We start from the raw sequence: 26,308 nt of genomic DNA, 5'->3' as shown, positions 1-26,308 counted from the left end.
AACGTGAATGGTGTTCCGATGAGATCCCACTTATTTCCCACGAGTATATGTTTCCTGTGGTGCATGTTACCGCGTCGAGTGACATGGTGCGGGGACTAATGACAAATGGACATATGATATTAGCAAGCGTCCCAGAGTCACAGATATTTAGGGACGGATCAGTAGAAAAGTGATGGGTTTTGCGATTTTTGTCTGCTGATTTTTTTTTTTTCGGAAGCCACAGGTTTGCACGATATATTTCGTGCTACCCAAACATTTATGGGAAAAGACCGGCCTGCACTTTTTTGTGTCTTATTTTTTTCCGTTTTTTTTTTCGAACACCCCCAATCTTTTTTCTCCTAGTCTCTCCCTTACCTCTTAACTCGAGTGTGACGCGTTGTAACACTCCATGATTTCGATTTTGATTATTGCTAGAGCTAAAGCTATTGCACTAAAGCTATTACACTCAGACTTTTATAGCAGTCCTTTTAAGGGCGACTAAACGATAAACCACATGTATCCACAGGATCCAGAGAGCATAGCTGTTGGCTCATATCATTGTTTTATAGAAGAGTATACGTTTTGCTTATACACAGTCTTGGTTGTTGCCTCATGTCGTTTAATTTGATGTGTGACAATATTCAATCGTTTGCTCTACTCATTGCCCTAGACTTACTAGAGGTATGAAAAAATCTTACGTGACACGTTGTGTGACACTTGTATTCCATGTGTATTTATGTTTATAGAAGTCGTTTGATGCTGAAGAGGTGACACACTGCAAACTGGAGATACGCGCCAACAGTACAGATGGTCAGCACTCTTCCACTCTTGTCATCGTCACCATCCAAGATAAAAACGACAACCAGCCGATCTTCGAGCATGCGCGCATAACAGGTCACGTGACCGAGGGCTCGCCCCAGGGCACTGCAGTTCTTGACCATAAAGGCAGTCAACTCGTTGCCGTCGCCACAGATCAGGATATAAGTGGTGACAAATTGACGTATGAGATTGTAGAGACGAGTGCGCGAGATGTGTTTAGCATTCACCCTGCAACTGGTGCTATCACTACAGCAAAGGTGAGATTATCGGGATACCCGTGTTGTGATGAGTGAATTAATGGCTTACCTGATTTTATTTTCTCCTTTTCACAGGTTCTAGACTATGAAGCAACTCCTCAGTACGCCTTCAAGATCAAGGTCACGGACAGCGGTAACCCGCGTCTCAGTGCATTTGCTGACGTTACAATTCACGTAACAGACATCAACGACATAGCTCCTGTGTTCTCGGCGTCTACCTATCACGCTACGGTCTACCTGCCTTCCTACGCGGGTACACGGGTTACCATGGTTACGGCGACTGATGGCGACAGCGCGGCCAATCTCACGTTCTCATTGGCCCGCCAGGACACGGAGCTCTTCGCTGTGAATCCCCTGACAGGGGTAGTGACAGTCAGTAATGCAGCTCTCTTACGGCGCGACACCTACACGATCAAGTTAACGGTCAGCGATGGTAACCACACTGCGCATGCTCGAGTCAGAATACGATGCGAGAATCTGCCATCTTCTGATCTACAATTCAGTCGGAAGAACTACTCGGCGTCGGTTCGGGAAGGTGTGAGTGTCGATAGCGAGCTCGTGACAGTTCGTGCCCTCGGGTACCCTATCGGAAGCACGATCACCTACACCATCATCAACCCGTCTGAGCTCTTTCACATTGTTCCGAGCACTGGCGTAATGAGCATACGAGCGGGCTTCGATCTGGACCGAGAAAGTATCGACGCGTACCAAGTGATAGTACAAGCACGTGACGATAGCGTGCCGCCTAATGTCGCACAAGCTGCTGTACATGTTCAAGTGATTGACAGAAATGATAATCAACCTGTGTTCGTAAACTCGCCGTACTTCATTGTACTGCAGCTTGGCGTAGCGCAGGGTACGATTATCGGACAAGCCCAAGCAACGGATGCTGATATAGGCTCAAATGCTAACCTCAGGTCAGTGGAACCTCGATACTTTTGAACTAACCAAGTATGATATACACCTCGGGCAAATAGCGCCAGATGGCTAGCAATGCAATGCTGGTACGGTTGCACACCATTTTAACAGGTGTGCTGCGAAGTAGTTCACCACCAATTTCTTTGTCTTGTGACCCGCCGTGTCGGGACTTCAATTAACCATCCTTTGTGGATGAGAAAAGCTTTCTATATAGGCTTTAAGGTGATATTAAAGGTGGATGATTTATTTATGTGTGGAATATTCGCTCCATAGCATACCCATTAAAAAGACAAAGCTGCCATTTTAAGCTCCCGCAAAATACCGACTCACTTAAAAAATCCATTTCCATCGGCTAATTCAAGCAAGTGACTGATATGCTTTCAAAAAATATCGTTAATAAGGCATTAAACTTCAATCGTGGGTGCTTATTTAACGTTTTCGTGCAAATAAACCTATGTATTGGTTGATCGACATTCTTTAAAGCCATCTTATTAAAGGGGCAGAATCATGGAAAGAGCTTTGCAATAGCTCTCCGGCCCAGACACAATAAATATCAGTCAAATTCTAATATTGACGTATGAGCCTTTGGTACACGTGGGAGACTTAAATTCAAAGGAAATGACCACAAACTGTCAATAAACCAAGTTTTCAATAAAATATTGCATATTATTTTAACAAGGCATTGACAGCTTAAAGTTCAACTGTTTGTAGACAATTGAAAGCCTACATTAAACACTGATTCCAGACATGCGCAGTACCATGACGCTGCCCCTTTAACCTACCAGTTGTTGCGTCTTCAGGTACGATCTGATAGGTGGCGACCCTGGCTACTTCTCCATCTCTCGCAAGACCGGAGAGGTGGTGGTTCGCCGTACACTGGATGACGTCAAGGTGCCCCGACTGTTCACGCTGATGGTAGAAGCCACAGACGGACTCTTCAGAACCGAGGCCGTCGTCAAGATCAAGGTGGTAGATAAGGAGACTCCGGTGTTTGATCAGTTATCGTTCAGTAAGGTTCTCGCGGAGGATACGCCCATTGGGTCAGAAGTTACCTCTGTCACGGCACGCAGTCCTAACGGAGCGGGCATACTGTACAGTATAACGGGCGGTGATCCTGTCAATCAATTCTCCATCGACTTTAAGACCGGTAAGAGCATTCAGAAAACGCCTATTCATACTCTTAGGTATCTCATGGAAAAAGCACATTATTTGAAGATTCCTTGATAAGAAATGACCCACTTTTTGGCCGCCTTGCCTATTGCTAGTATGGTTACACTAAGAATCCATTTGTCTTAACCGCTATGTCACTTTTCTAAGTTATCCGTATATCAACGCAGGCTACGACTTCTAGGTTTCCAAAATGACAACCTCAACTCTATTGATGGTTAAGTGACTCGACATCAACAATGTCTTTTTGTTTTAAACCGCTGCTGTTTTGAAATTGACCGCCATTTATAATTAAACCTGAAAGTGACATTGTCCGAGTGCAAGCTTATTTTAAACTATAAATTAAATGTGCACTTCTTGTATTAAGCACCAGTTGATACGCTATTTTGTTACTTGATTTCATTTCATATAATTTGTCGATTGTTCTTTTGGCTAAATTCATATACCTGTGGAAAAGAGATTTCATTCCATTATGAAATTATTATTGTTTCAGGAGTAGTGACCTTAGTATCATCATTGGATTACGAAACAAGGACGAAGTACAAGCTTGTTGTCAGGGCAACAGACGCAAGGACCTCTTCGCACTCTGACGTGGCCGTTGACGTCACAGTTACCGACGTCAACGATGTGGCTCCGGCCTTCAATCGATCGCTTTACCTAGCAACCATCAGTGAAAGCACGCCTGTCGACACAGCAGTCGTTACAGTCAAGGCAATCGACGGAGACTCTGGAATCAACAAAGAAATCAACTACTTCATCCAGAACGTTAGTCGAGTCGGCGCTTTCTTTAAAATCGATAAAAAGTCGGGCGTGGTGTTCGTGGCGAAGAGCCTGGATTACGAGTCGCGAGTCGTTCACGAAATGATAATTGTCGCAGCCGACGAAGGGAAGCCGTCGTTGACTGGCGAAACGCGCGTAAGAGTCGTCCTGATGGATGCCAACGACAATGCACCGCGGTTTGACAAGTCCATGTACGCGGCCTCCATCCTGGGTAGCGCCAGCCCCGGACAGTTCGTGACACGTATCCTAGCAACGGATCCGGACGAGGGTGATGCCAAAAAGTTGAGATACTCCATCACTGGTGGCCAAGGTCGGCAGCATTTCCAGATCGACAGCCAGAGCGGTGTTATCACTTTATCGCGAGTGGTCGGAATCAAACAAGGCAAAGTATACGGCCTCGATGTGGAGGTTTCCGACAGCGTACACGTCAGCACGTCTAAGGTTCGGGTCATCATCGGAGACACGAACGACCATAGCCCGATCTTTAGCGAAGACGTCTACAAAGTCTCCTTCAATGAAAACTACCCTGAAGGCACCTTCGTTACCATGGTTTCCGCAACTGATTTGGATTCTGGGAATTACGCGCATTTGACGTATTCTATCGACAGCGTAGATGCCATGCGAAAATTCAGGATCGACGCTGACTCCGGCATGTTGTACAGCAGGCTCATGTTCGACCGTGAGAACTCGTCTCAGGCTATCATGAGTGTGCCGATTCGAGCGACGGACGGCGGGGGACGGTTTGGATTCTGCGTGGTAGAGGTGAGAATACATCTCTAGAACAACGCATTTGTGCGCGCCGGCGAAATACTGTATGTGTATTGTAGGGAAGAAGTGCTCAGCTATTGTGGTGCTACCATATGAGAACTACGTCCAAAGTTACATATTATATTAGAAAAAAATTCAATATAGTAAAAAAAATCCATTTTGTGACTTTTTTGTTATTTTTAAAGGTGCATCTAATCGATGAAAATGACAATCAGCCAATCTTCGAGCTCAAGAATTACGACACCACCATCTCACGATCCGTCACCATGGGAACGCCCGTGCTGATGACGTCAGCAAGTGACCCCGACGCGTCCAGCAATGCCGCCTTGACGTACGTGATAGTCGGTCACCAGACCCCTCCAGTTTTCACTATCAATGCGGCCACCGGCGTCATACAGGTATCCCGTGAACCGGAAGTGAAGAGTTACAACTTCTTTGTGCTGGTCAAGGATGGCGGGAATCCTTTATTGCGGAGCATCGCGTCGGTTAAGATAACGGTGCTGGAGCGAGATGCGAGGATCCTACACTTCGGCAAGTCCAAGTATGACGTCACGGTGGGTGAAAACGCGGAGATGGGACAGATAGTCACTGGACTCAACCTTGTCGTGCCAGGCGGGAACCCTGTGGATGTCGACTACAGGATTATTAAAGGGAACAACGACAACAACGACCGAAAGTTCGGCGTTGATTCCACAGGGCGTGTCAGAGTTATTGGTCGTCTTGACTATGAGATTAGAAACCGTTACGTCATGATCGTCGAAGCTAATGTTTCTGCGATCAACCAGATCGCCCGCACAGTGGTCGTAGTGCAAGTACTTGACATCAATGACGTCACGCCTAAGTTCGTATCAGATCCGTACCTCGCTAGTATTCCGGAAAACATCGACATAGGATCGAAGGTGCTCCGAGTTTTTGCCGAAGATTTGGATAGCGGAAGTAACGGCATGGTCACCTATGCACTCGCTACCAAAGACAAGCTGGTTAAGGAGAAGTTCGATATCGATCAGCATACAGGCTGGATCACCACTCGAGGGGCGTTAGACCGTGAGAAGCAGCCGAGTTTCGAGTTTCAGGTTCGTGCTACGGATAACGGCACAACGCGCCTTACAAGCCTTACAACCGTACGCGCCATCGTACTTGACGTCAACGACACCCCGCCAAAATTCAGCCAATCCGAATTCACGGCATCGGTGAAGGAGGACGCTCTGATTGGTCAAAGCGTGACGACGATAACCGCGACGGACGAGGACCTGAACACAGAGCTCTATTATTTCATCCTGTCCGGCGACCCTCAAGCGAGGTTCGGGATCGAGCGCAAGACAGGTGTGATATTCGTGCACGGATCGCTAGACCGCGAATCAGTAGGGAGCTACGACTTGAATATCAGCGCCAGTGACGGTCTCTTCACCAGCTTTGCGCAGATGAAGATCGACATTGAGGACGCGAATGATAACCCGCCCATCTGCACCCAATCTATCTACGTGGAACACATTAAGGAGAACACGCCGCTGGGCAGCACTGTGTTGACCGTGGGCGCGACGGATGCTGATGTTGGCGTCAATGCGGAACTCACGTATTCCGTATTCGGGCAGGGTTTTGGCACGTTTGCTGTTGATAAGAATGGTAAGTTTTTCATTGACAAACCCTATTTTATGTCAAACAATGCTTACTAACGGAAAGGTTGGGCTAAGGGGCTAAGAAAAGTTTTCCCTCGAATTTAGAAAATGACTTACTGTTTTGCAGTGCTTGAGGGGTAGGGGGTCAGAGGTGTGCCTTGTAGGGTGTCTGCCCGGAGAGTAGATGTTACCAGAGAGTTGACTGACGTTGCGCCTTATTCGTTCTCTTCACTCGTTTCAGGTAAAATGACGAATCTTGTGGAACTCGACCGAGAAACGCGCCCGTTCTACAACTTCATGGTGTCAGCGGCTGACATCGGTGGACAGGCGTGCTACAGTAACGTATCCATCCACCTTGATGACGTAAATGACAATAGGCCATTGTTTTCCCAGTCAAGCTATTTCACGGCAGTGTACGAGGACGCGCCTCTCAAGAAAGTCCTGCTCCAAGTCAAAGCAGATGATGCTGACGTCGGTGTAAACCGTAAGCTCACCTACTCGCTAGTCACGGACGCGGGCGGCACTTTTACTATCGAGACTGGAACAGGAATCATATCACTGGAGAAGCCCCTGAACAGAGAATTGAAGGAGAATTACACCTTGAATGTCGAGGTCATGGATGGGGGTACCCCTCCTCTATCCTCCATTGCCACAGTCCAGATCAAGGTGCTGAATATTAATGACGTACCGCCAGAGTTCTCTCATAGCATCTACCACGGCAACGTCAGCGAGGATGCGCCAATAGGAAACGAGGTTGTGCGTGTGCGCGCCGTGAGCCGTGAATCTAGTAATGACGTCATCACCTATGCTATTCTGCGTGGCGCGGACTCTGGGTTGTTCTCCATTGACCGGAAGAACGGGACGATCCACGTGAACCGGAAGCTCGATTACGAGACAACCAAGCTCTACACGCTGACCGTGGAGGCGAGTGACGCGGGCCCTCCTGTGCTCCGCAGTACGTCATACGTGCGAATTAGCGTGACGGATTCAAACGATAATGGACCCGAGTTCAGCGAGAAAAGGTACTCCGCTAAAGTGGATGAGAACTCTGCCCTTGGGACCTTCGTGCTTCAAGTCTTTGCCACGGATCGCGACAGCGGAACTAACGCGCAGATCAAGTATTCCATAGCAGAGGGGAATGACGCTAAGAAATTCAAGATCGTAGAGGAGACGGGTGTTATCAAGGTATCCGGGGATATCGACAGGGAGGAGGTCGCTTCTTACAGGCTGAAGGTGCGCGCGCAAGACCAAGGCCTTCCACCGCAGGTGGCCGACACTGTGGTCGATATTGAAGTGACGGACGTTAATGATAACAGTCCGGAGTTCAGTAGCACCAACTTGACGACTGTGTTATCTGAGAGTAGTCTCCCTAATGCCGCGGTAATCCATCTACGACCTCATGATCGGGACGCGTTGGGGAATGGCGCACCTTACCAGTTCACGCTCATCTCGGGAGATGCCAGCAGGTTTAAGCTGCACTCTAACGGTCTGATTACTAAGATCGGCGACGTGTCTCACAGTGACGGGCAGTACAGGCTCAGAGTTCTTGTGGCAGATAACGGACATCCGCCTCAATCCACTGAAGTGTCAATCACTGTCAAGATCGCCGAGAGTAAGACGCATCCTCCAAACGTACACCCGCTGACCGTATACGTCAACCTGTACGGGTCTAATCTGAACGGGGGAGTCATCGGTAGGGTTAAGGCCACTGATAAAGACGGGGACTCGTTGCACTACTCGCTTGTATCATCCGAACAGAGTTCGCTCCTCATGATATCGGATGAAGGGACTGTGCGTGCGAGAGCGAACATCTCCCCTGGTACATACAACCTGAACGTCAGCGTGACAGACAAGCGTTACACTGTCTACAGTGGCGTGACAGTCATTGTATTGAACATCACTCCTGAGACCCAAGAACACTCGGTTACTCTACGCCTAGGGGATCTGAGCGCGGGCACCTTTGTGGAGAAAAGTTTAGAGAAGTGTTTGCTGTTTATTGGCAAGCTTCTGGATGTACCCGCCGTCAATATTCATGTGTGGAGTATGCAGCCGTCTGATAACGATCTAGATGTGGTCATAGCGGTACGCAAGCGACGAAAGGTAAACTACCATTCGTCCTTTTATCAAACTACATTTACGGAATGTGATCAGGGTTCAAAATTGAAAATGGTCAATTATTACCTACAGGGAAGCCTGAAACTTGATGGATCCGAAAGGGGGCCTAAAATATTTCTAATTTGTGGGTAGAGGGTGACCTGACTCTTTTATTTAGGCCCACATGTTCAATTCATGCAACCTTTCTCTTTTTTGTAGGGTATATTCAGGCCCACATGTCTCATTCAACCTTTCTTTTTCTGTAGGGCATGTTCAAGCCCTTATACCTGACTCGCCAGTTGAACGGATCTCACCTCGCCTTTGAGAAGAACGTAGGAGTTCGGATCGTGACAGTTGGCTTGAGTCAGTGCCGCGCCCAGGACTGCCCCACGTACCTCGTGTGTAGCGATGTCTACAAACCAGAGCTGAAGCAGATCAGAGTCATGTCCGACCATGTGAGTTACATCTCATACGAGCACTCGCGGAGCCACTCGTGTACATGCCAAGATAAGAACAGAGGTAAGAGAGGTGGGATTCCATCCATAAGGGGGAGGGGAGAGCGTCTGAGGAGGAGGAGGGGGGTATATGTCGTGTATATTCCAGGATAAGAGCAGAAGTGAGAAGTGGGATGCCATCAAAGTAGAGGAGGTTTGCTGGGAGAGAGTAAAAGAAGGGGTATGGTGTGTACATTATGCGTTAAAAATAGATGTAAAAAAAGTTTAAATGCATTGAGAGAAGAGGGAGATGTTTGTTGAGAGAGATGGTGTGCAGGGTTAAGGGTAAGAATATGGGTGTGAATTAAGTTTGTTGAGATGGAGGCGCTAGTATAGGGCCGAGAGGTGTAAGAGGAAGAATTAAAAAACGCTCAGGAGGTGAGAGATTTGCGTGAAATGGTTGAACCAAAAGGACCTGACAAAATAAGACGGGGGGGGGGGGGGCTAAGGTGAGATAAAATGTCTATTGTGATTGTCATGTTTAGTGTATTCTTATTGATTTCGAGAGAAATCTAAACCACTAGTATTTGGCTTGCAGGGTGTGGTGCTATCCAGAAGTGCGCGACCAGCCCTTGTGCGCCTGGGTACAAGTGTAAAGACTTCCCCGAGGGGTACCAGTGTAAGTGCGTGGATGCCACTAAGTGTCACATGGACACTACCGGATGTGACGACACCAGCTGCATCAAAGGTAACGCAACGCGTGTTGTGATGGGTGTTAAATATAAACGTAACTGGGTTAATGAGCCTTAAACTGTTTTGAAGCAAATGTTTTCGATGAAGAAAAAGACATACATCGTATCTAGTATCAGGTTGAAGGTTTCCTAGTTTAATTATTAGTGTGCCAATGCAATGATGTTTCTTTTATTGAGCCTTTGTTTCATATTCTAGGCAATAACGCTCGCACATTCAACGGAGACAGCTACATCCGGTACCGTCTGAAGGAGACGTTCGACCAGCCTTCCCGCTCCATCGGCCTCGCACTCAAGACCGTTAAGAGCGAGGGAACCTTAGTATTCGCGGCTGGCCAGTACGATTACAGCATTCTAGAAGTGAGTCTTGCGATTCCCCTTTCAGTCGCTCCCTCTTTCTAAACGAAATGCTTATCATTGTTCAATTGTTTCACTGTTTCCTTATTTGAGTATTTAATGCTTTTATGTCGATTTTTTTTATAATACCTAGCGAGCCTAGTGTTTATGTCAAGTGATATAATCGGCGAAGGGATAACGCTCAAAACATCTATGAAATCACTCATAGAGGCTTTTAACAGAGAATCTTCACCCTGTGTTGGTTTATTCCCCTGGGGCTGTATGTGTTATGAACCTCGTTTTTACTCCTTGAGCCTCGTTCTCAAGTTAAGAGCCTCGTAATCGTGTTGCGCTCACATACAAGCCGCTGAACTGTTCTATCTTCATCCACAGATCAGTAAAGGCTTTATCCAGTTGCGGTTCGACTTCGGCTCAGGACCAGGCGTGGTGAGCATAGACTGGTCCCCAGTGAATGATGGGAAATGGCATCACGTGGCTGTGGAGAGGCAAGGTAACCACGCCACCGTCACCTTGGATTACGGCAAGCATCAGGCAAGCGGTAAATCTCCTGGACGCATGCGTATCCTAAACCTCGACGGGAACTCGATTTACTTTGGCGCCAAGGTGCTGAATTCGAGGATTAAACGATCGGAAGGACAAGGTGAGGGTAACATATTTTTTTTATTCATTGTTTTTTTTTTCATCATACAACTTGGCTTGCATTATTTGATACTTTGAAATTAAATTAGCCATTCATATCGTAGTATGAAGTTTGTTTTAAAGTGATTCTTTTTTTAAAGTGATTCTTTCGGATTCTTTTTGCTACTGAAATCAACATCTGATTCGCATTGATGTCGCAGCCACTCATTCGGATTAACTGACTTCAAGGTGTTACAGAAGGGAAAGCGATGTTGTGGTTACTCTACAGTTATTTGCGATAACGATAACTTCTGCCTGAGTCTTTTCATCACAATGTGTGTATTAGAATTGTTGGCAGTATTTATAATTATGATCGCGGCTACATGGTTTATTTACCATAACATATCTTTCACCAGGTGTTATAGTGGAGAATGGCTTCAAAGGCTGCATGCAAAACCTGAACGTGAACGGCAAAGACCTTCCAATGACTGGCTCCAACACATACGCATCCGGATACCCGTCCAACGCAGAGCGTGGGTGCCGCACCTCCGGCGCCTGCCAACGCCCTCAGGCGTGTCCCCTTGCGAGCCGCTGCATCGAGACGTTCACAGACCGTCGCTGTGAGTGTCTACCGGGACATTCTGGACCCGACTGCAAAGCGTACATCAAGTGTTCGGGCGAACCCTGTCAGAACCGCGGCGTGTGCGTGGATAAATCTGATGGCTACAGGTAAGATGCTCTTGCTTTGTGTTTATAAAGTAAAGATGAAGTAGATATAAGCATTTGTAAACCGCGTATTACACAGTTTCTAAGCTCTTTGATTTAAAATCCTAATACTTGAATAATTAAAGTGAAGAATGTAACGCGCATTGCGATTTTAAAACAAGCCATAGAGTCTAATTCTACTCTAAACTTAAATACTCATTCAGTATCTCATATTCGGTAGACACTACTTGTCCAAAGTTTCAAGCCTTATTGATCTTTTTAGGTGTGTGTGCCCGAAAGGCTACACCGGATACCAGTGTCAGGACTACGTTGGCGCATGCGCAAGCTCTCCTTGTCGTAACGGCGGCTCGTGCCTCGCGGGCCAACACGACGACTTCATCTGCGACTGCCCTAAAGGGGTCAGCGGCAAAACCTGTGAAGTAGACAGCAGGCCATGCGCGTCCAATCCGTGCTTCTTTAATGGCAACTGCACGAACAAGGGCAGCGACTTCGAATGCAAGTGCCCTAACGATTTGTCGGGAAAACGCTGCGAGCATGGCTTCCACTGCAACCGCTTGCCATGTATGAATGGAGGCTCGTGTGAGACACGTGATGGTGCCGCGGTATGCCTGTGCCCGCGCGGTTTCACGGGGCTGGATTGTAGTGTTGACGTGGACGAGTGCCAGAGCAACCCGTGTCTAAATGACGGCGCTTGTGTCAACACTCGTGGGTCTTTCCGGTGTAACTGCTCAGGAAGCACGCATGGCGGAGAGTTGTGCAACACCGTACTAGCGAATATCTCCCCCGACAAGGACGGATGGCCTCTGGGACGCGACGAGATCATCGCCATAGGAACAGTGCTAGCTATCTTGCTACTTGTCGTCCTAATTGTGGTTCTCATCCTGCGCCGGCGAGCACATAGAAAGCGGGAATTAGACAAGGGACATGCGCCAAACCGTCAATCCCTACTGAAGGTGTCGCCGCCTGAAATTGGTTCGGAGGTCAACTCACCGACACCACCTACCCCTCCCCCGCGTCAAATGGAGACCTACATTGGCGACCCCCCTGGTTATGACTCAGAGGATTCGTGGAGACGGCGGGGGAGAACAACGCCTCAACAGTATGGCACGATGAAATCTTTGAACAGCTCGGACACTAACATCAAATACCATTGGGATTACACGGATATACCTGAGACACTTGTCCAAAAACGGACCGGCACTGGGGCGTTATGCCGGGAGCGCTCAGCTAGCTTCATGGGCGTACCTGACAGCTCTATGTATGATGGCCCTCAAGTGCCGAAAAGGTCCTCGAGTCTGATGTCTTCATCGGATGAGGAGGACGATATTCCTGAGGTACCGCAGCGACCGAGGAATTACAGGCCTTCGGAGTCCGAAGATGGGTACTTGGAAGTCCCTAACATCCCGAAGAAGCCCTCGGATTACGCCCCTAAAGGAGGCGCTTCTAGATACTCAATGGACTCGCGATTCTCTGAATTCTCTGACATGACGGATGCGGAGCTTGCGAGAAACTACCCTGACCTTTTTAAAGGTCGTTTCCCAGGTCCTCCTCGGGAACCGTATCCTGAAAGCATCGATACTCTTCCGGTGGGCTCGTACGCGCCGACGACACTACGAGACTCCGAACTCGGCAGTATCACCGACTGCGCATACTCGGAGGACGATCTAGATCGGGTTTTTCTTGGAAATAGCCGAATGGAGGCGTGCGACGACTCGCCGGAGAATACGTACCTTCATTCCGAGTGCGCTTCGGAGGATGATGACACTGATATTGGAGACTGTGCTCCCGTGGACGACACTGGGTTCCATCAAACGCTCCAGGCGGAGATCCGTGAAATGATGGATCAGTTAGAAGAACTCAAACACGAATCCGAGTTATAGTGATAGCTAAAACCACTAGGAACGTTTAGATCTTTCTTGTCCGAGAAATGATGGACCAGTTAGAAGTCCGAGTTATAGTGATAGCTAGAATTATCAGGAATGTTTAGATCTTTCTTGTCCGAGAAATGATGAACCAGTTAGAAGTCCGAGTTATAGTGATAGCTAGAATTACCAGGAATGTTTAGATCTTTCTTGTCCGAGAAATGATGAACCAGTTAGAAGTCCGAGTAATAGTGATAGCTAGAATTACCAGGAATGTTTAGATCTTTCTTGTCCGAGAAATGATGAACCAGTTAGAAGTCCGAGTAATAGTGATAGCTAAAACCACCAAGAATATTTAGATCTTTTTTGTCCATTTTATAAACAATTTATAGTACATCCTTGTCTTTTAGATGAAGCGTTTTAGGAACTAGCGTTGAAAAAAAGATACCAAAAAGTTTTTTACAAAGTTTAAGCAAAAATTTTTATTCTATTTCTACTATTTTTCTACTCATTTCGTATCAGATTGTTTTCTATGCCTTTAATTTGTATTCGAATCCGATGTAAAAGAGAAACATAGGAAGTATTTTGTACATTTAGATTAAAATTAATAGTTGTATAGTTTTTACAGTGTTCACAAACAATTATTTTTACATCAAATCGGTTTTATAAAAATCCTCTAAAATGTCAATTAATTGGGATATGTTCTCTAATAGTCGTTAGTGACGCTTTTAAAATGTTTGCATTTAAAGCTTTCTGTTTTTCCAAATATCTCGTGTTTCTAACAAATCATAACTAAGTTATGTCATTGATTATTTAACAGAAGATTCGCGAATTATTTTTTTAATTACGATTTGATAATTCTTTCTGATGCGTCTTTGCTCGAAAAGTAGTAGTAAAGATAAGTTATTTATACACGAGTCACATGCCCTGTTTTATAAGGTTGTATATTTTACGTATAATTTATTTTTGTACCGTTGTCAAATAAAAGAATTTGTTAAGAATCTCTAAGACCTTTGGGCTTTTTGGAAGTCCTTACGTATCTTTTATAAAGAATTTCGACAATGCTGTGGCTGCTGCATGTATGTGTAGTGCTTTCTTGTGAGAAATAAAAACCAATCGTACGTAGTGCGTGCATGGCTTATATTCACCGTTTCGCTCCGCAACAGCTCATTCCGTCCTTAAAGCCGCATTATCACCAGTTTACTTCCGGTCGATTGCGTAACAGTCTCCGATCGAAAAACGCGAAAAATATTTCAAAATATTGGAAGCAGTGTGTTTATTGGAAGTTTCTTTGAGGATGTGATTGATAATTTACAGCAGTAAACTGGTGACAATGCGGCTTTAAGCCCCGTGCAAACTGCGCCAGCCCTGCCAGCATTGGTGGCAAATTTTCGCTTGACTGACTATAGGACAAAGGAAATGTCAAAATGGAAAATGGACTTTCTAACATTTCCTTTGTCTTGTGGTCAGTCGAGCAAGAATTTGCCAGCAATGCTGGCGCAGTTTGCACGGGGCTTTACACGCCACCTCTAATCGCTAATGAGCCGAAATCAAACGGCATGCATTTTCGTGCCGCTCTAGAAAAGTTTGACGGATAGACTAATCAGACGACTAGCGTGCCGTTTATTACGCATGAAATTTAACTAATGAAAAGCTCGACCCTGGCACGCCGTTTGAAGAATGTCGATCAACCAATCCTTTATCATTGTTTATCATTAAAAATACAATTGTTTATTTACAAGAAATTAACGAAATATCAATGTTCGAATGAAGTCTGCAAATGTTTTCCTTTGTTATTTTTCTTATGTGCATCAGACGCGTACACACATGGTGCGCGCATACTACCCCCTCTCTTTAGCGGCCCAAAAAGGGTCATTTCTTATTCATGAATCTTCAAAAAGTAAGGGTCAGTTCTTATTCATGAATATTCAAATAGTATGCTTTTTCCATCTACCTATGACTGCGCACCCACCCCACCTCCCCTCAGCAAATCCTATGCATAAGGTATGTGCAGTTTTCTGAACAAAGTATTTACATGTACTCCCTCTATAAATATTATGTGATAAAATATTTTTGCCGCAGAACAGTGAGACTTTTACTTAGCGTACTGGTTGATGGATCCGTCTTACGAAATAGTCAATTATTTTGTGTATGCTTTTGTTCCTCGCCGCAATACCTTCGTGCAAAAGCTCGCGCGATATTCATACCTTTCAAAAGCGAGCTTTAGGAACCAGCCGACTTCTGTCATTGGCTCAGGCTAAAACAACATATGCAAAACTTTAAGCATATAAGCATTGCCCAATGATATTCACAGAGACCGTTAACATACAGAAACAGATACAGAGAAACGGAAACCAGAACCAAATCCAAAATGGTAAGTCCTGCTTCGGTTCTCTCTTGTGAAAACACGAGGGATCACTCTCAAGCAACAAGCAATGTTTTATTTCTAAGTGAAGTGATTTTGATCGCCGCACATTGCACACACATTACTCTATTTCATTTAGCCGAGTGATTTAGCCAGACTACCAATTTTCAGTAACCTTCTTTTAAAGCAAAGCCAACGTTTAGCGATACTAAGTCAATCGTTGTTTTTAATTTCAGCGTGAGTGTATCTCTATCCACGTTGGACAAGCCGGTGTTCAAATTGGTAATGCGTGCTGGGAGCTGTACTGCCTGGAACACGGAATCCAACCCGATGGCCAGATGCCGAGCGACAAGACACAAGGAGGCGGCGACGACTCGTTCAATACTTTCTTCAGCGAGACAGGCGCTGGAAAACACGTCCCCAGAGCGGTCTTTGTCGACTTAGAGCCAACTGTAGTCGGTGAGTGGTTGTATTTGTGTAATTTTCACTTTTTTTTTACTTTGCACTGGTTTAATTTGCTTGGACAAATACTCGTGGGCATTTTCGAGAACATTATGTGGGGTTATTCTGCAATTTAGCCCTTTTCAGACACATTGCATTCCCTTGAGAGCAGTTTGTGTGTTTATATATACGGAAATAAGCAAGGAAAAACTGAATCTAGAGAAAACTAATAATTTGATTCTTTTCCCTTCAGATGAGGTTCGTACCGGTTCCTACCGTCAGCTCTTTCACCCTGAGCAACTGATAACGGGCAAAGAGGATGCGGCCAACAACTACGCCAGGGGACATTACACGATCGGGAAACAACAGGTGAGGATATCGTTTCAAATTAAATAAGTTTGGGAAGCAGAGGAGACGCCTTTTGGATTCAACGGTAAGTTAATTGGTGGATGTACAGGGCCGTTGCAGGGGGTGGGGTACTGGGGGCACGTGATAATGAATAAGGAAAATGACCACTAGGGGCCTGGCCCCATTGTTTCTTAATGTTTCTCTATTGTGCCCCCACCAATCTTTCGAGGCTAGCTACGGCAATGACGTAAAATGTTCTTTGAGTGGTAGATTTTACAAAGAGACAATACTGGCAAATGTATCATCACGCACTTGAAAACAATTCAATAATTCTGGTTATTGTTCTGTTTATTTAGGTTGACCAGGTGCTTGATCGACTCCGTAAGCTAGCTGACCAGTGCAGTGGACTGCAAGGGTTCTTCATCTTTCACTCGTTTGGTGGAGGAACAGGGTCAGGATTCTCCTCTCTGCTCATGGAACGGTTGTCCGTGGACTACGGTAAAAAGTCCAAACTAGAATTTGCCGTTTACCCAGCCCCTCATATCGCTTCGGCTGTTGTCGAGCCCTACAACTCCATCCTGACCACCCACACAACACTGGAGCACTCTGACTGCGCCTTTATGGTGGACAACGAGGCCATCTATGACATCTGCCGCCGCAACCTGGACATCGAGAGACCGAGCTACACCAACCTGAACCGTCTGATTGGTCAGATCGTGTCTTCCGTCACAGCCTCGTTGCGATTCGATGGATCCTTGAACGTCGACCTGAATGAGTTCCAAACTAATCTGGTGCCTTACCCACGCATCCATTTTCCGCTCGCAACTTACGCGCCCGTCATCTCTGCTGAGAAAGCCTACCACGAGCAGCTGACTGTAGCGGAAATCACCAACGCATGTTTTGAGCCCGCGAACCAGCTTGTCAAATGTGATCCGCGTCACGGCAAGTACATGGCTTGCTGTCTGCTATTCCGAGGGGACGTGGTACCTAAAGATGTCAACGCTGCTATAGCAACCATCAAAACCAAGAGAACAATCCAATTTGTAGACTGGTGCCCGACCGGATTCAAGGTATGAACGCTTGTGTTAGGATGTATGTTATATTCACAACAGTATCCAGCATATAGCTGATAAAACATTTAATAGCTTATTTTCGGTATTTTTCGATTTTACAATGAAAAAATGCCATATTTTAGTGCGCCTGGTATGCTTTTGAGGACATTTTTTTCTACGGTGAAAGAAAAATCTAACCCCCCCCTCCCCAACCAACTCTTAGATTACCTTGTCAACTTTTTAAATGAACAGGTCGGCATCAACTACCAGCCACCCACTGTTGTCCCTGGCGGTGACCTGGCCAAGGTGCAGCGTGCCGTGTGCATGTTGAGCAACACCACAGCCATCGCCGAGGCCTGGGCTCGTCTGGATCACAAGTTTGATCTGATGTACGCCAAGCGTGCCTTTGTCCACTGGTATGTGGGTGAGGGTATGGAAGAAGGAGAGTTCTCCGAGGCTCGTGAGGATCTGGCAGCTCTTGAGAAGGACTACGAGGAGGTCGGTGTTGACAGTGTCGGGGAGGGTGAGGAAGAAGACTATGGCGAGGATTACTAGACAATGAAATGATTGTTTCCATGACGTCAGTTACTCAAACGTTTGTTGGAATAAAAAAGATTAACTTAAATGTTTGTTTCTTTTTTACCTCTTTTAAACGTTGTCAATGCAAAGCTCGGGCAGGGATAATTACACCCAAAGGACTTAAAGCCGCATTGTCACCAGTTTACTTCCGGAGGTCCGACGGAAACCTCAACCGTTAAAAGACAAAAGAATCTATTCGAATCCGAAATATTTAACAGGCCATCCGCTCTAAATTAGCAGTCACATCCTCAAAGAAACTTCCAATAGACACGCTGCTTCCTATATTGAAATATTTTTCGTGTTTTCCGTTAAAAATCATCGGATATTCTTACGTAATCGACCGGAAGTAAATTGTGACAATGCGGCTGTGTACCCAGTATTTGCTGACGGTATCATATGGAAGAAGATTTCTTCGGTAATTTTTGAGCGCGTGCACACCCTACTGTGGCTAGCTGGCATAAGAAATATGCACCTGTGTGCACCTGTATAACATTCATGTTTAGCATAACCTTCTCCCCTATCAGGGGCGTAGCATAATTTCAGTTTGCACGCGAACTGTTGTCAATTTTCTTTTATCTACAAACTTTGGTTCTTTTTTACGTATTTTGACTCTTTTTCCTCAGTATAGTTGCGAGGACAACACAGCACATTTAGTGCGTTACAGACCCGAAAACATCAGACCTCCCGAGAATATATTGTCGAGAAATGACAAATTTTCTCCGGTTCGAAAACTCGGGAATTTCGAGAAACACAAATTCGTCATTTGCGTTCTTTTCGGGCAACTCTTCGGGGCCCAAAATGTATTGGGAGCTTGGAGGACCTTGGAGACCCTCTCATCCGCGCACCGAAGATAAGAGAGAGGACTGGGATCTACCCATAATGCCTTGCTAAAAAATCCATATAAACACAAAAGTAAATTAATCAGTCTGGAGAACTAATCAGATAAAGATAGTACCTTCCCACCAATAACCAGTTCAATTTAGCTAGACTATGGAGATAGCTTTACCTATCTCCAATCCAGCTTCTCCGAGCGCCCATTCACGGACCAGCGAGAAGGTATTTACTATTACTGCCGTTCGCCTTCCCATCCAACTTTGACTAATCGATTTGGCTGTTCCTGTGTGCACTTAATACTTATAAATTTTTTGTATAAAACCAGCGTGAGAATAAACCGCTATCTGAATGCACAATCATTTAATTACTCTTATTTTTTTGTATATTCAAAAAATTGCTTCAGAAAATGCCTGCGCTTTAAAAATGATTTGCTCGTTGACAAATGTCACGTCTACTTTACTGACCGGCCTTGTTTTAATCTTTTCATGATGTTTATTAAATGCGTTTCTATTTAGTTTATCATGTTATCATATTAAGAACATGTATATTCACTTTTAGTTTTTGGTTCTAATTGTTTAGGGAAATTCTTTTTGTTATCGCGTCGTAAAAATTGTTAAAGCTTACTGCCTGCCGGCATCTGCGGGATGATTATTGGTTGGCGTCCTAGTGGACTATTGAACTTGTCCTGAACTCGGATTGGCTATATTGATAGAGAAGTTTTTCATTTGGTACATCCTGTCCTTCTGTTAAAAAAAAAAAAAAAAAAAAACTGATGGATATCCTTTTAAATAAAGATACTGCATTGCGTTTTTGATATAGTTTTTAATTTGGGTAGCCTGTGTGTTAGTGCCATTGCCTGGGTACTAGAGTGGGCTGGTTGGAAATTACATAAAATGGTTCATTCTTTTCTTTTAAATATAGTCACATATGTTTGCTTTTATAATTAAGGTGGTGTGGTGTTGTTGATGTTTTTGCTAACATGTGTGCTTTTTTGCATTCTGGATAAAATGCAACCCTTATTTTATTATTCTATGTCTAACACTATTCTAGTCTCTCGCGCAGCTGTTCTAGGCCAGCGACGTAGCCAGGATTATTAACAGGGGGGGCCAAAAAGGCACTTTCAAACCATTTTTCCCTGTACTTTAGATAATGTCTCATACATTTACTGTATTTTTGGCTGCTAGAAGGGGGGGAGGGCCCCCTGGGCCACCCCCCTGGCTACACCCCTGTAGGCATCATGCTAGGCTTTGCTTGAGCCCCAGTAACTGACAAAGATGAAAGAAGCACTATAATCAGTCCCATTTGTTCCAGGTTCTGCGGTCTGTAGTTAAGCTGTTTGTACAGCTCTCAACTCCAAATTACAGCATGCCGTGGCAAATGAAGCGACAGCAGCAAGTGTTTGGATCTGGGTTTGTGATTGAAGGGCGGCGCATACTTACAAACGGACATGTTGTAGCATATCAAAAGTCGGTATGTTAGAAAGCAGATTCAAGTTGAAAAGTAAAGGAACATACAATTTAATTTTTTATAACAATATTTCACATTATCCCAAGAGCTATAATGGCTCATTGAGGGGCCTTCTTAATTGACATTTCATTAGCAGATAGATATATTTAGCAGGGTGACCATGATTCATTATGAGGTATTTTGATTATCACAAAAGACCTGAAAAAAATATTATTCACTCAAATTCTCTCCATTTTTGCATCTGTGTTCCATTTAGATAAGCTATAGTATATAATGTTAACAGCAACATATATATAGCTATCCCTCATACCATTCTTACCCTTCCCATGCGCTACTGCATAGGTGCGAGTACGCAAGCATGGTGATGCTAAAAAGTATAATGCTCATGTGATTCATGTTGGACATGAGTGTGATATTGCAATGGTAAGTCTGCTCCTACTTGCACTGTTACCGTGTCTGACCATTTAGTAATTACAAATAGTTACAATCCTGAGACATCTTATTGTTGATAAATAGTGCTTTTGGTTGTCAACCTTTCAATTTTGATAAAAAAATAATTCTTTTATTTCAATAATATAAGATTTTCATTTCATAGAGTGTAGTCCGATTAGAGTGTGCTGTTTTTGATAAGCTACTAGGTGATTTTATACTATAGGAATGTTACGGCACTTAAAAGGGTTTGGCAAAGGGGGTGCTGAGACATAAATATAATTTGAGAAATGTCTTAGATTTGGCAATTCTTAGAAAAAAAGCCCCTGCTCCCACCCTAGCACTTCCCTGGGGCATCCCTAGTGCAACCTTAGAGCATCCCTAGCACCCCCATAGTACATCCCTAGTACATCCCTTGCGCACCCCTAGTACATCCCTAGTACATCCCTTGCGCACCCCTAGTACATCCCTAGCTTACCTCTGGTGCATCTCTAGTGCATCCCTAGTACATCCCTAGTACATCCCTTGTGCATCCCTCGCGCATCCCTAGTGCACCCCTAGTGCACCCCTAGTGCATCCCTAGTGCACCCCTAGTGCATCCCTAGTGCATCCCTAGTACATCCCTAGTGCATCCCTTGTGCATCCCTAGCGCATCCCTTTGTGCATCCCTTGTGCATCCCTAGCGCATCCCTAGTGCATCCCTATTGCACCCCTAGCGCATCCCTAGCGCATCCCTAGTGCATCCCTAGCGCATCCCTAGCGCATCCCTTGTGCATCCCTTGTGCATCCCTAGTACATCCCTAGTACATCCCTAGTACATCCCTAGTACATTCCTAGTGCATCCCTAGCGCATCCCTAGTGCATCCCTAGCACATCCCTAGCGCATCCCTAGCGCACCCCTTGTGCATCTCTAGTGCATCCCTTGTGCATCCCTAGCGCACCCCTTGTGCATCCCTAATGCATCCCTAGGTCATCCCTTGTGCTACCCTAGTGCATCTCTAGACATCCCTAGTGCATCCCTAGGTCATCCCTTGTGCTACCCTAATGATTTTCTAGTACAGACCTAGCTCACCACTAGTGCATCCCTAGCACATCCCTAGTGCATCCCTAGCACACCCCTAGTGCATCCCTAGCACACCCCTAGTGCATCCCTAGCTCACCCCTAGTGCATCCCTAGCACACCCCTAGTACATCCCTAGCTCACCCCTAGTGCACCCCTAGTACATCCCTAGCTCACCCCTAGTGCATCCCTAGTGCATCCCTAGCACACCCCTAGTACATCCCTAGTACATCCCTAGTGCATCTCTCTTTATTGGCATTGTGTTTTGACATATGAATGTGTCCTTTTGTTTTTTAGTGTTTACAGTATAACCTAATATGCTTATTTTTTTTAAGCTTGGTGTTGAAGATGAAAAGTTCTGGGAGGATCTTTACCCACTTTCATTTGGTGTTGTCCCAGAGTTGGAAGAAGATGTTGTGTGTGTTGGCTTCCCCACAGGTGGAGATAACATTAGCGTCACTAGGGGTGTGGTCTCACGGGTGGAGATACAGAGATACGCTCACTCCTCAGTACAACTATTAGCCATACAGGTAAATCTGTGATGTAAATTATTGGCCATTCAAAGTCACAGTAGGATTTTTGGTCATGCAATCACCAACAGTTCCCTTTTTATTTGCAAACGCAGAGGGCTTATGTGAGAAAATACCTCTCCAATTTCTCTGAAAGGGCCAGTACCTCCACCCCGTACTACACCCTTCATGTTACTTAGAATATATTTTTCTATTGAGAAATTGTAACATCAGAAAGTTACTAATTTTGTTATAAGATAGATGCCTGTGCCAAGTACTTTGCCCTTAATTTCAGCCAATGTCTGCCTTGTTAAACGCCCCAGGCCCTGTGTGTTTTATAGGAGATCTTCAAATCATTGGTAGAGCTCTGACTTTGACCACAGGGAGCTCACCTCTACGGTTTAAATAAAGTTAGATTTTTTTTCAGCTTTGCGTTGTTGTTGATTTAGTGCGTGTGTGCGTTTGTATCTCTTGTCTGCTTTTTCGGCGCTCGGTTCTTTCTGGCGCTCTCTTATTGGTTAGCGGTCCAACGGCTTCTCGTCTGTGAAATGGCTTCCATGTCACGACATACCTAGTAAAAAGATGTTGAGACAACCTCGGATATCTTTGCAGAAAATCATCTAACAATTGTAGGCATTTATGTGTCACATATTATCATTTGTAGATTGATGCAGCTATTAATAGTGGCAACAGTGGAGGCCCCGCCTTGCAGGATGACAAAGTCATTGGCATCGCATTTGAGACATTAGATAATGCTGAGAACATAGGCTACATTATACCTGTGAGTATCGCCGTCACTATTATGATGACATAACTCTTGCCTTTGCTATCATACTATGCAGACAAAACCTGGATGATCACGATGTATGCTATATCCTTGATTAGGGTTTTTAAATATAAAATATTGTAGGATACTGTTGAATACTGAAAAAGCGCAAAGCAGTTTGGCGTTCTTAACACAAAGCGCAAGAATAGGAGGTCTAGGGGATTATGCAAAGAAAGATGTCCCTTGGAAAAATAAGAAAACTTTGACAGGAAATTGTCCTGGAAAGTTGGCCAGTCTCCGATCCTGTTGAACTTAGTCTCCTTGCTACCTTTCGTGACTCAACACAACCTAATGCTCAGAGTTCCATACCAGTTTCTTATAGACTGTAGAATAAGGTGGTGACCGGGGTAGGCGTGGTGGAATCAGCGAAATAAATTAACACAAGTGGCCTTGTGTTGACTTATTCTCCTTATAGACATGGTCTCATTCATGACCCCCCCCCCCCCCCCCTCTGTCCATCAGGTGACGATCATTCAACACTTCCTTGAGGACATCAAGAGGAATCAGACATACTACGGGTTCTGCAGGCTTGGCATCAAATGGCAGCCGATTGAGAGCGATCACATGCGCTCGTACTTCAAGCTGACCGCTGAACAGACCGGCGTTCTCATTACCAAAGTGTTGTCCTTGTTCAGCTGTAGCGGCAAGCTCAAGAGAGGAGATGTCCTTATAGCCATTGATGGCGAACAGATAGCTGATAATGGAACGGTATGTTCACTTATATGTATACCATTTCTTTTTAATCCTCTCTACTGCTATGCAATGATGTGGAGCTGTATGTTTACTCAAAGTGTATACCATCTCTTTTTAATCCTCCCCTCTGCTAGGGTGTAATAATAACAGGAGGAACCTGGGTGGGTGAGTCGAACAAGAGTCGAGGTAGTGCCTGTGCTTCTTATTACTAGGCTCCGGTTTCGATTGTTGAGTTGCCCTTTCTCCGAGGGGTTTTCTCGATGTTAGTCAGCTTTCCATTCTCCACAAAAAGAACAATTAAGAACTAATTTGTGTTCCTACCACGATGTATCTGCGCTTTTGTGATCAGCAGTGGTATAGTGCAGGTTCCATGTTTTCACTTTATGATATGACACGGACATGGATTTACCTCAAGAATTCGCCCCGTAGGTTAACACTCCATCACTAGGTAATTTGGTACAATCACACAACCAAAGATTGTGTTCGCATCGTGGTAGATCTCTAGACTGTTCTTTTATTCTCCCAGGTGCATTTTCGCGGGAACGAGCGTATCTTGTTTGACTACGCTTTATCCCATAAGTATGTGAACGACGTGTGCAAATTGAGGATCATGAGGCAAGGCCTGGAAATGGAGGTAGATGTCTGCCTGGACAAAGTCAAACATCTGGTACCGACACAGCTATACGACAAGAGACCCAGGTACCCCTCCCTTCCCTCCCCCTCTCCCTCATCCCTTCAATCCACGTTAGAAATGAGTGGGATGAACATGTAGCTGAAAAGAATCTCTCAGTCTAAAAAAATCCAGTTAAAAATGTCTTTGTGTAACTTATTCAACATATTTCTCCTTTGCTGCTTCAACAAACCTCAAAACAATTATTTTCCTGCTCATTTTTCTTGAGGTTTTCTTTCGTCCTAAATCGTTTAATTTGCAATCGAAATTTGAGCAGTGCAATCATAGGATGACTGACCGGAGTTTGTAATCTGTATAGCACGTTTTTCCCTTTGGTAACAGCGAATGGTTTGACCAGTCTCGGCCCATGGAAAATGGTTTGGTCGCAAACAAAAATTGTAAATAAATAGATAAAATAAGAAGGGGAAGGAGGTTAGGAAGAAAGCAAAGTTTTCTTCGGCTGTGTCCATGCGTCAAGTGTCAATCATACTAATCGTCACCTCTCGAGGCTACAAAGGTTATAAAACCTAATCTATCGCTTCTCCACGTGGCCCTTTTAGCTATCTCGTGTACGCCGGGCTAGTGTTTGTGGCTCTGTCCCAGCCCTACATGCAGCATCAGTACGGGAAGGACTGGGCACGAAAAGCTCCTATCAGGCTTTGCGACCGCGCTCTGTACGGTATTCTAGAGAACCCAGACCAGGAAGTGATTCTATTAAGCCAGGTATGAGAACTCTTTTTCTTTTTTTGTCCTTTTTTTTTAGGAAAAACATTAAGCCAAGCAAAGCGCCGCGATAATAACGCTAAGGGAACTGCGCCAAGTTCCTCGTTAACTAGCTACAACCGAGGCTCTGGGACCATTCATAATAAAATAATAATCTAATCCTTGCTCTCTCTCCAGGTCCTCGCATCCGAGCTCACCACAGGTTACGAGAACATCGCTAATCTTCAGCTCTTTAAGGTGAATGGGACCCCTGTGTTAAATCTAAAGCATCTTGCGAAAGTGCTTGTCGAGATCACCCATCCCTTTGAAACCACAGGCGACCCGACCGTTATAACACACGCGGGCCGAAATCCTAGTAGTGTGGAAACAAGACAAGCAACAAGGACTGACATAGCTAGTGGTAGTGAGGGGGTAGTGAGTAACAGACAAAATTACACAAGCTTTGCGTCGATTGAGGACGAAGTGCGTGACGTTACTAAAAGTGAGGCTAGCGTGATGTGCGAGTCACGCACTATGTCCTTTGAGAGGGAAGGCACCGAGAATAGAGCGACTTCTCGCGCAGACCACCAGAGGGATATTGAACGGTCCGCGCCCTCATCATTCGGCTCCAATAGCAAGACGTCATTGAATAGCACATTCTCCGGGCTTGACGAAGACCCCACCCTGATCTCTCGTGAAGATTATGTACATTTTGAGCTTGATAAGGACAAGATAATAGTGCTACACATTCCGAGCGCGGCTAAGCATTCACCGGAGATACTGCGACAGTACGCGATAGGCCAGCCATGCTCTGACGACCTGCTGTAGTCTGCACTAGTCACCTAGGATTTAGGCGTGGGGGATGGGGGGGGGGGGGGGGGGGGGGGGAGGAAGAGTAAACTTTTTTTTATAAGAAACTTTTTATAAGAACTTCCAGCCTGACATTTCACCAAATTTTAAGAACATGCTAAGAACCGAGGCTCAGATAGCAGGAAAAATGTCTTTTTTAGTCCTAATGCGTTCTAAAATGCAGGATCAAATTGTGCTCATGGTAACAACCTTATTATTACTATGGATCATTAGTGTAGTTCTCTTCCTAATAATACTTTGGGTACGCTAAAATTTAAGAACATCGTTAAGAACGTATTCAACCTTAAAATGTCCCAAAAATAAGAACGGCCCAGCCTCA

At 45.2% G+C, this 26,308-nt stretch overlaps 3 protein-coding genes across 6 annotated transcripts in view; all 3 read left to right on the top strand.

The window, feature by feature from the left end:
* LOC5513582 (fat-like cadherin-related tumor suppressor homolog) overlaps positions 1 to 14,269 on the top strand; it is a 31,809-nt gene extending 17,540 nt beyond the window's left edge. For all 4 annotated transcript variants that reach the window (XM_048733490.1, XM_032383036.2, XM_048733491.1 and 1 more), the window contains 12 exons: positions 726 to 1,055; positions 1,131 to 1,972; positions 2,774 to 3,120; positions 3,634 to 4,682; positions 4,874 to 6,311; positions 6,546 to 8,404; positions 8,665 to 8,917; positions 9,431 to 9,580; positions 9,781 to 9,941; positions 10,311 to 10,578; positions 10,973 to 11,285; positions 11,545 to 14,269. In XM_048733490.1, the coding sequence (XP_048589447.1) occupies positions 726 to 1,055; positions 1,131 to 1,972; positions 2,774 to 3,120; positions 3,634 to 4,682; positions 4,874 to 6,311; positions 6,546 to 8,404; positions 8,665 to 8,917; positions 9,431 to 9,580; positions 9,781 to 9,941; positions 10,311 to 10,578; positions 10,973 to 11,285; positions 11,545 to 13,162 (8,628 nt within the window). In that variant the 3' untranslated portion in view covers positions 13,163 to 14,269. The remainder of the gene's footprint in view (positions 1 to 725; positions 1,056 to 1,130; positions 1,973 to 2,773; positions 3,121 to 3,633; positions 4,683 to 4,873; positions 6,312 to 6,545; positions 8,405 to 8,664; positions 8,918 to 9,430; positions 9,581 to 9,780; positions 9,942 to 10,310; positions 10,579 to 10,972; positions 11,286 to 11,544) is intronic.
* Positions 14,270 to 15,432: 1,163 nt separating this feature from the next.
* Positions 15,433 to 17,975, top strand: LOC5513581 (tubulin alpha-1A chain). Its single transcript, XM_001633779.3, has 5 exons — positions 15,433 to 15,518; positions 15,746 to 15,968; positions 16,204 to 16,319; positions 16,655 to 17,368; positions 17,603 to 17,975. Exons 1-5 carry the CDS (start codon positions 15,516 to 15,518, stop codon positions 17,903 to 17,905), a joined length of 1,359 nt encoding a protein of 452 aa, XP_001633829.1. The 5' UTR covers positions 15,433 to 15,515; the 3' UTR covers positions 17,906 to 17,975.
* Positions 17,976 to 18,791: 816 nt separating this feature from the next.
* On the top strand, positions 18,792 to 25,974 carry LOC5513580 (protease Do-like 10, mitochondrial). The gene is made up of 9 exons (XM_001633778.3): positions 18,792 to 18,985; positions 20,075 to 20,233; positions 20,573 to 20,653; positions 22,055 to 22,249; positions 22,893 to 23,009; positions 23,517 to 23,762; positions 24,274 to 24,446; positions 24,978 to 25,140; positions 25,318 to 25,974. Exons 1-9 carry the CDS (start codon positions 18,920 to 18,922, stop codon positions 25,945 to 25,947), a joined length of 1,830 nt encoding a protein of 609 aa, XP_001633828.3. The 5' UTR covers positions 18,792 to 18,919; the 3' UTR covers positions 25,948 to 25,974.
* The last annotated feature ends 334 nt before the right edge of the window (positions 25,975 to 26,308 follow it).

Source organism: Nematostella vectensis, chromosome 10 (genome assembly GCF_932526225.1).
Source record: "Nematostella vectensis chromosome 10, jaNemVect1.1, whole genome shotgun sequence".
NCBI lineage: Eukaryota > Metazoa > Cnidaria > Anthozoa > Actiniaria > Edwardsiidae > Nematostella > Nematostella vectensis.
The sequence above is the reverse complement of the archived record's forward strand: the minus strand, read 5'-3'. Positions and strand labels throughout refer to the sequence as shown.

Coding starts and splice junctions, on each gene's coding strand:
- LOC5513581 (XM_001633779.3), top strand. Junction 15,969..16,203: donor CTTAGAGCCAACTGTAGTCG/GTGAGTGGTTGT, acceptor TTTTCCCTTCAG/ATGAGGTTCGTACCGGTTCC. Junction 17,369..17,602: donor GGTGCCCGACCGGATTCAAG/GTATGAACGCTT, acceptor TTAAATGAACAG/GTCGGCATCAACTACCAGCC.
- LOC5513580 (XM_001633778.3), top strand. CDS start 18,920: ATGGAGATAGCTTTACCTATCTCCAATCCAGCTTCTCCGAGCGCCCAT. Junction 20,654..22,054: donor ATGAGTGTGATATTGCAATG/GTAAGTCTGCTC, acceptor ATTTTTTTTAAG/CTTGGTGTTGAAGATGAAAA. Junction 25,141..25,317: donor AAGTGATTCTATTAAGCCAG/GTATGAGAACTC, acceptor CTCTCTCTCCAG/GTCCTCGCATCCGAGCTCAC.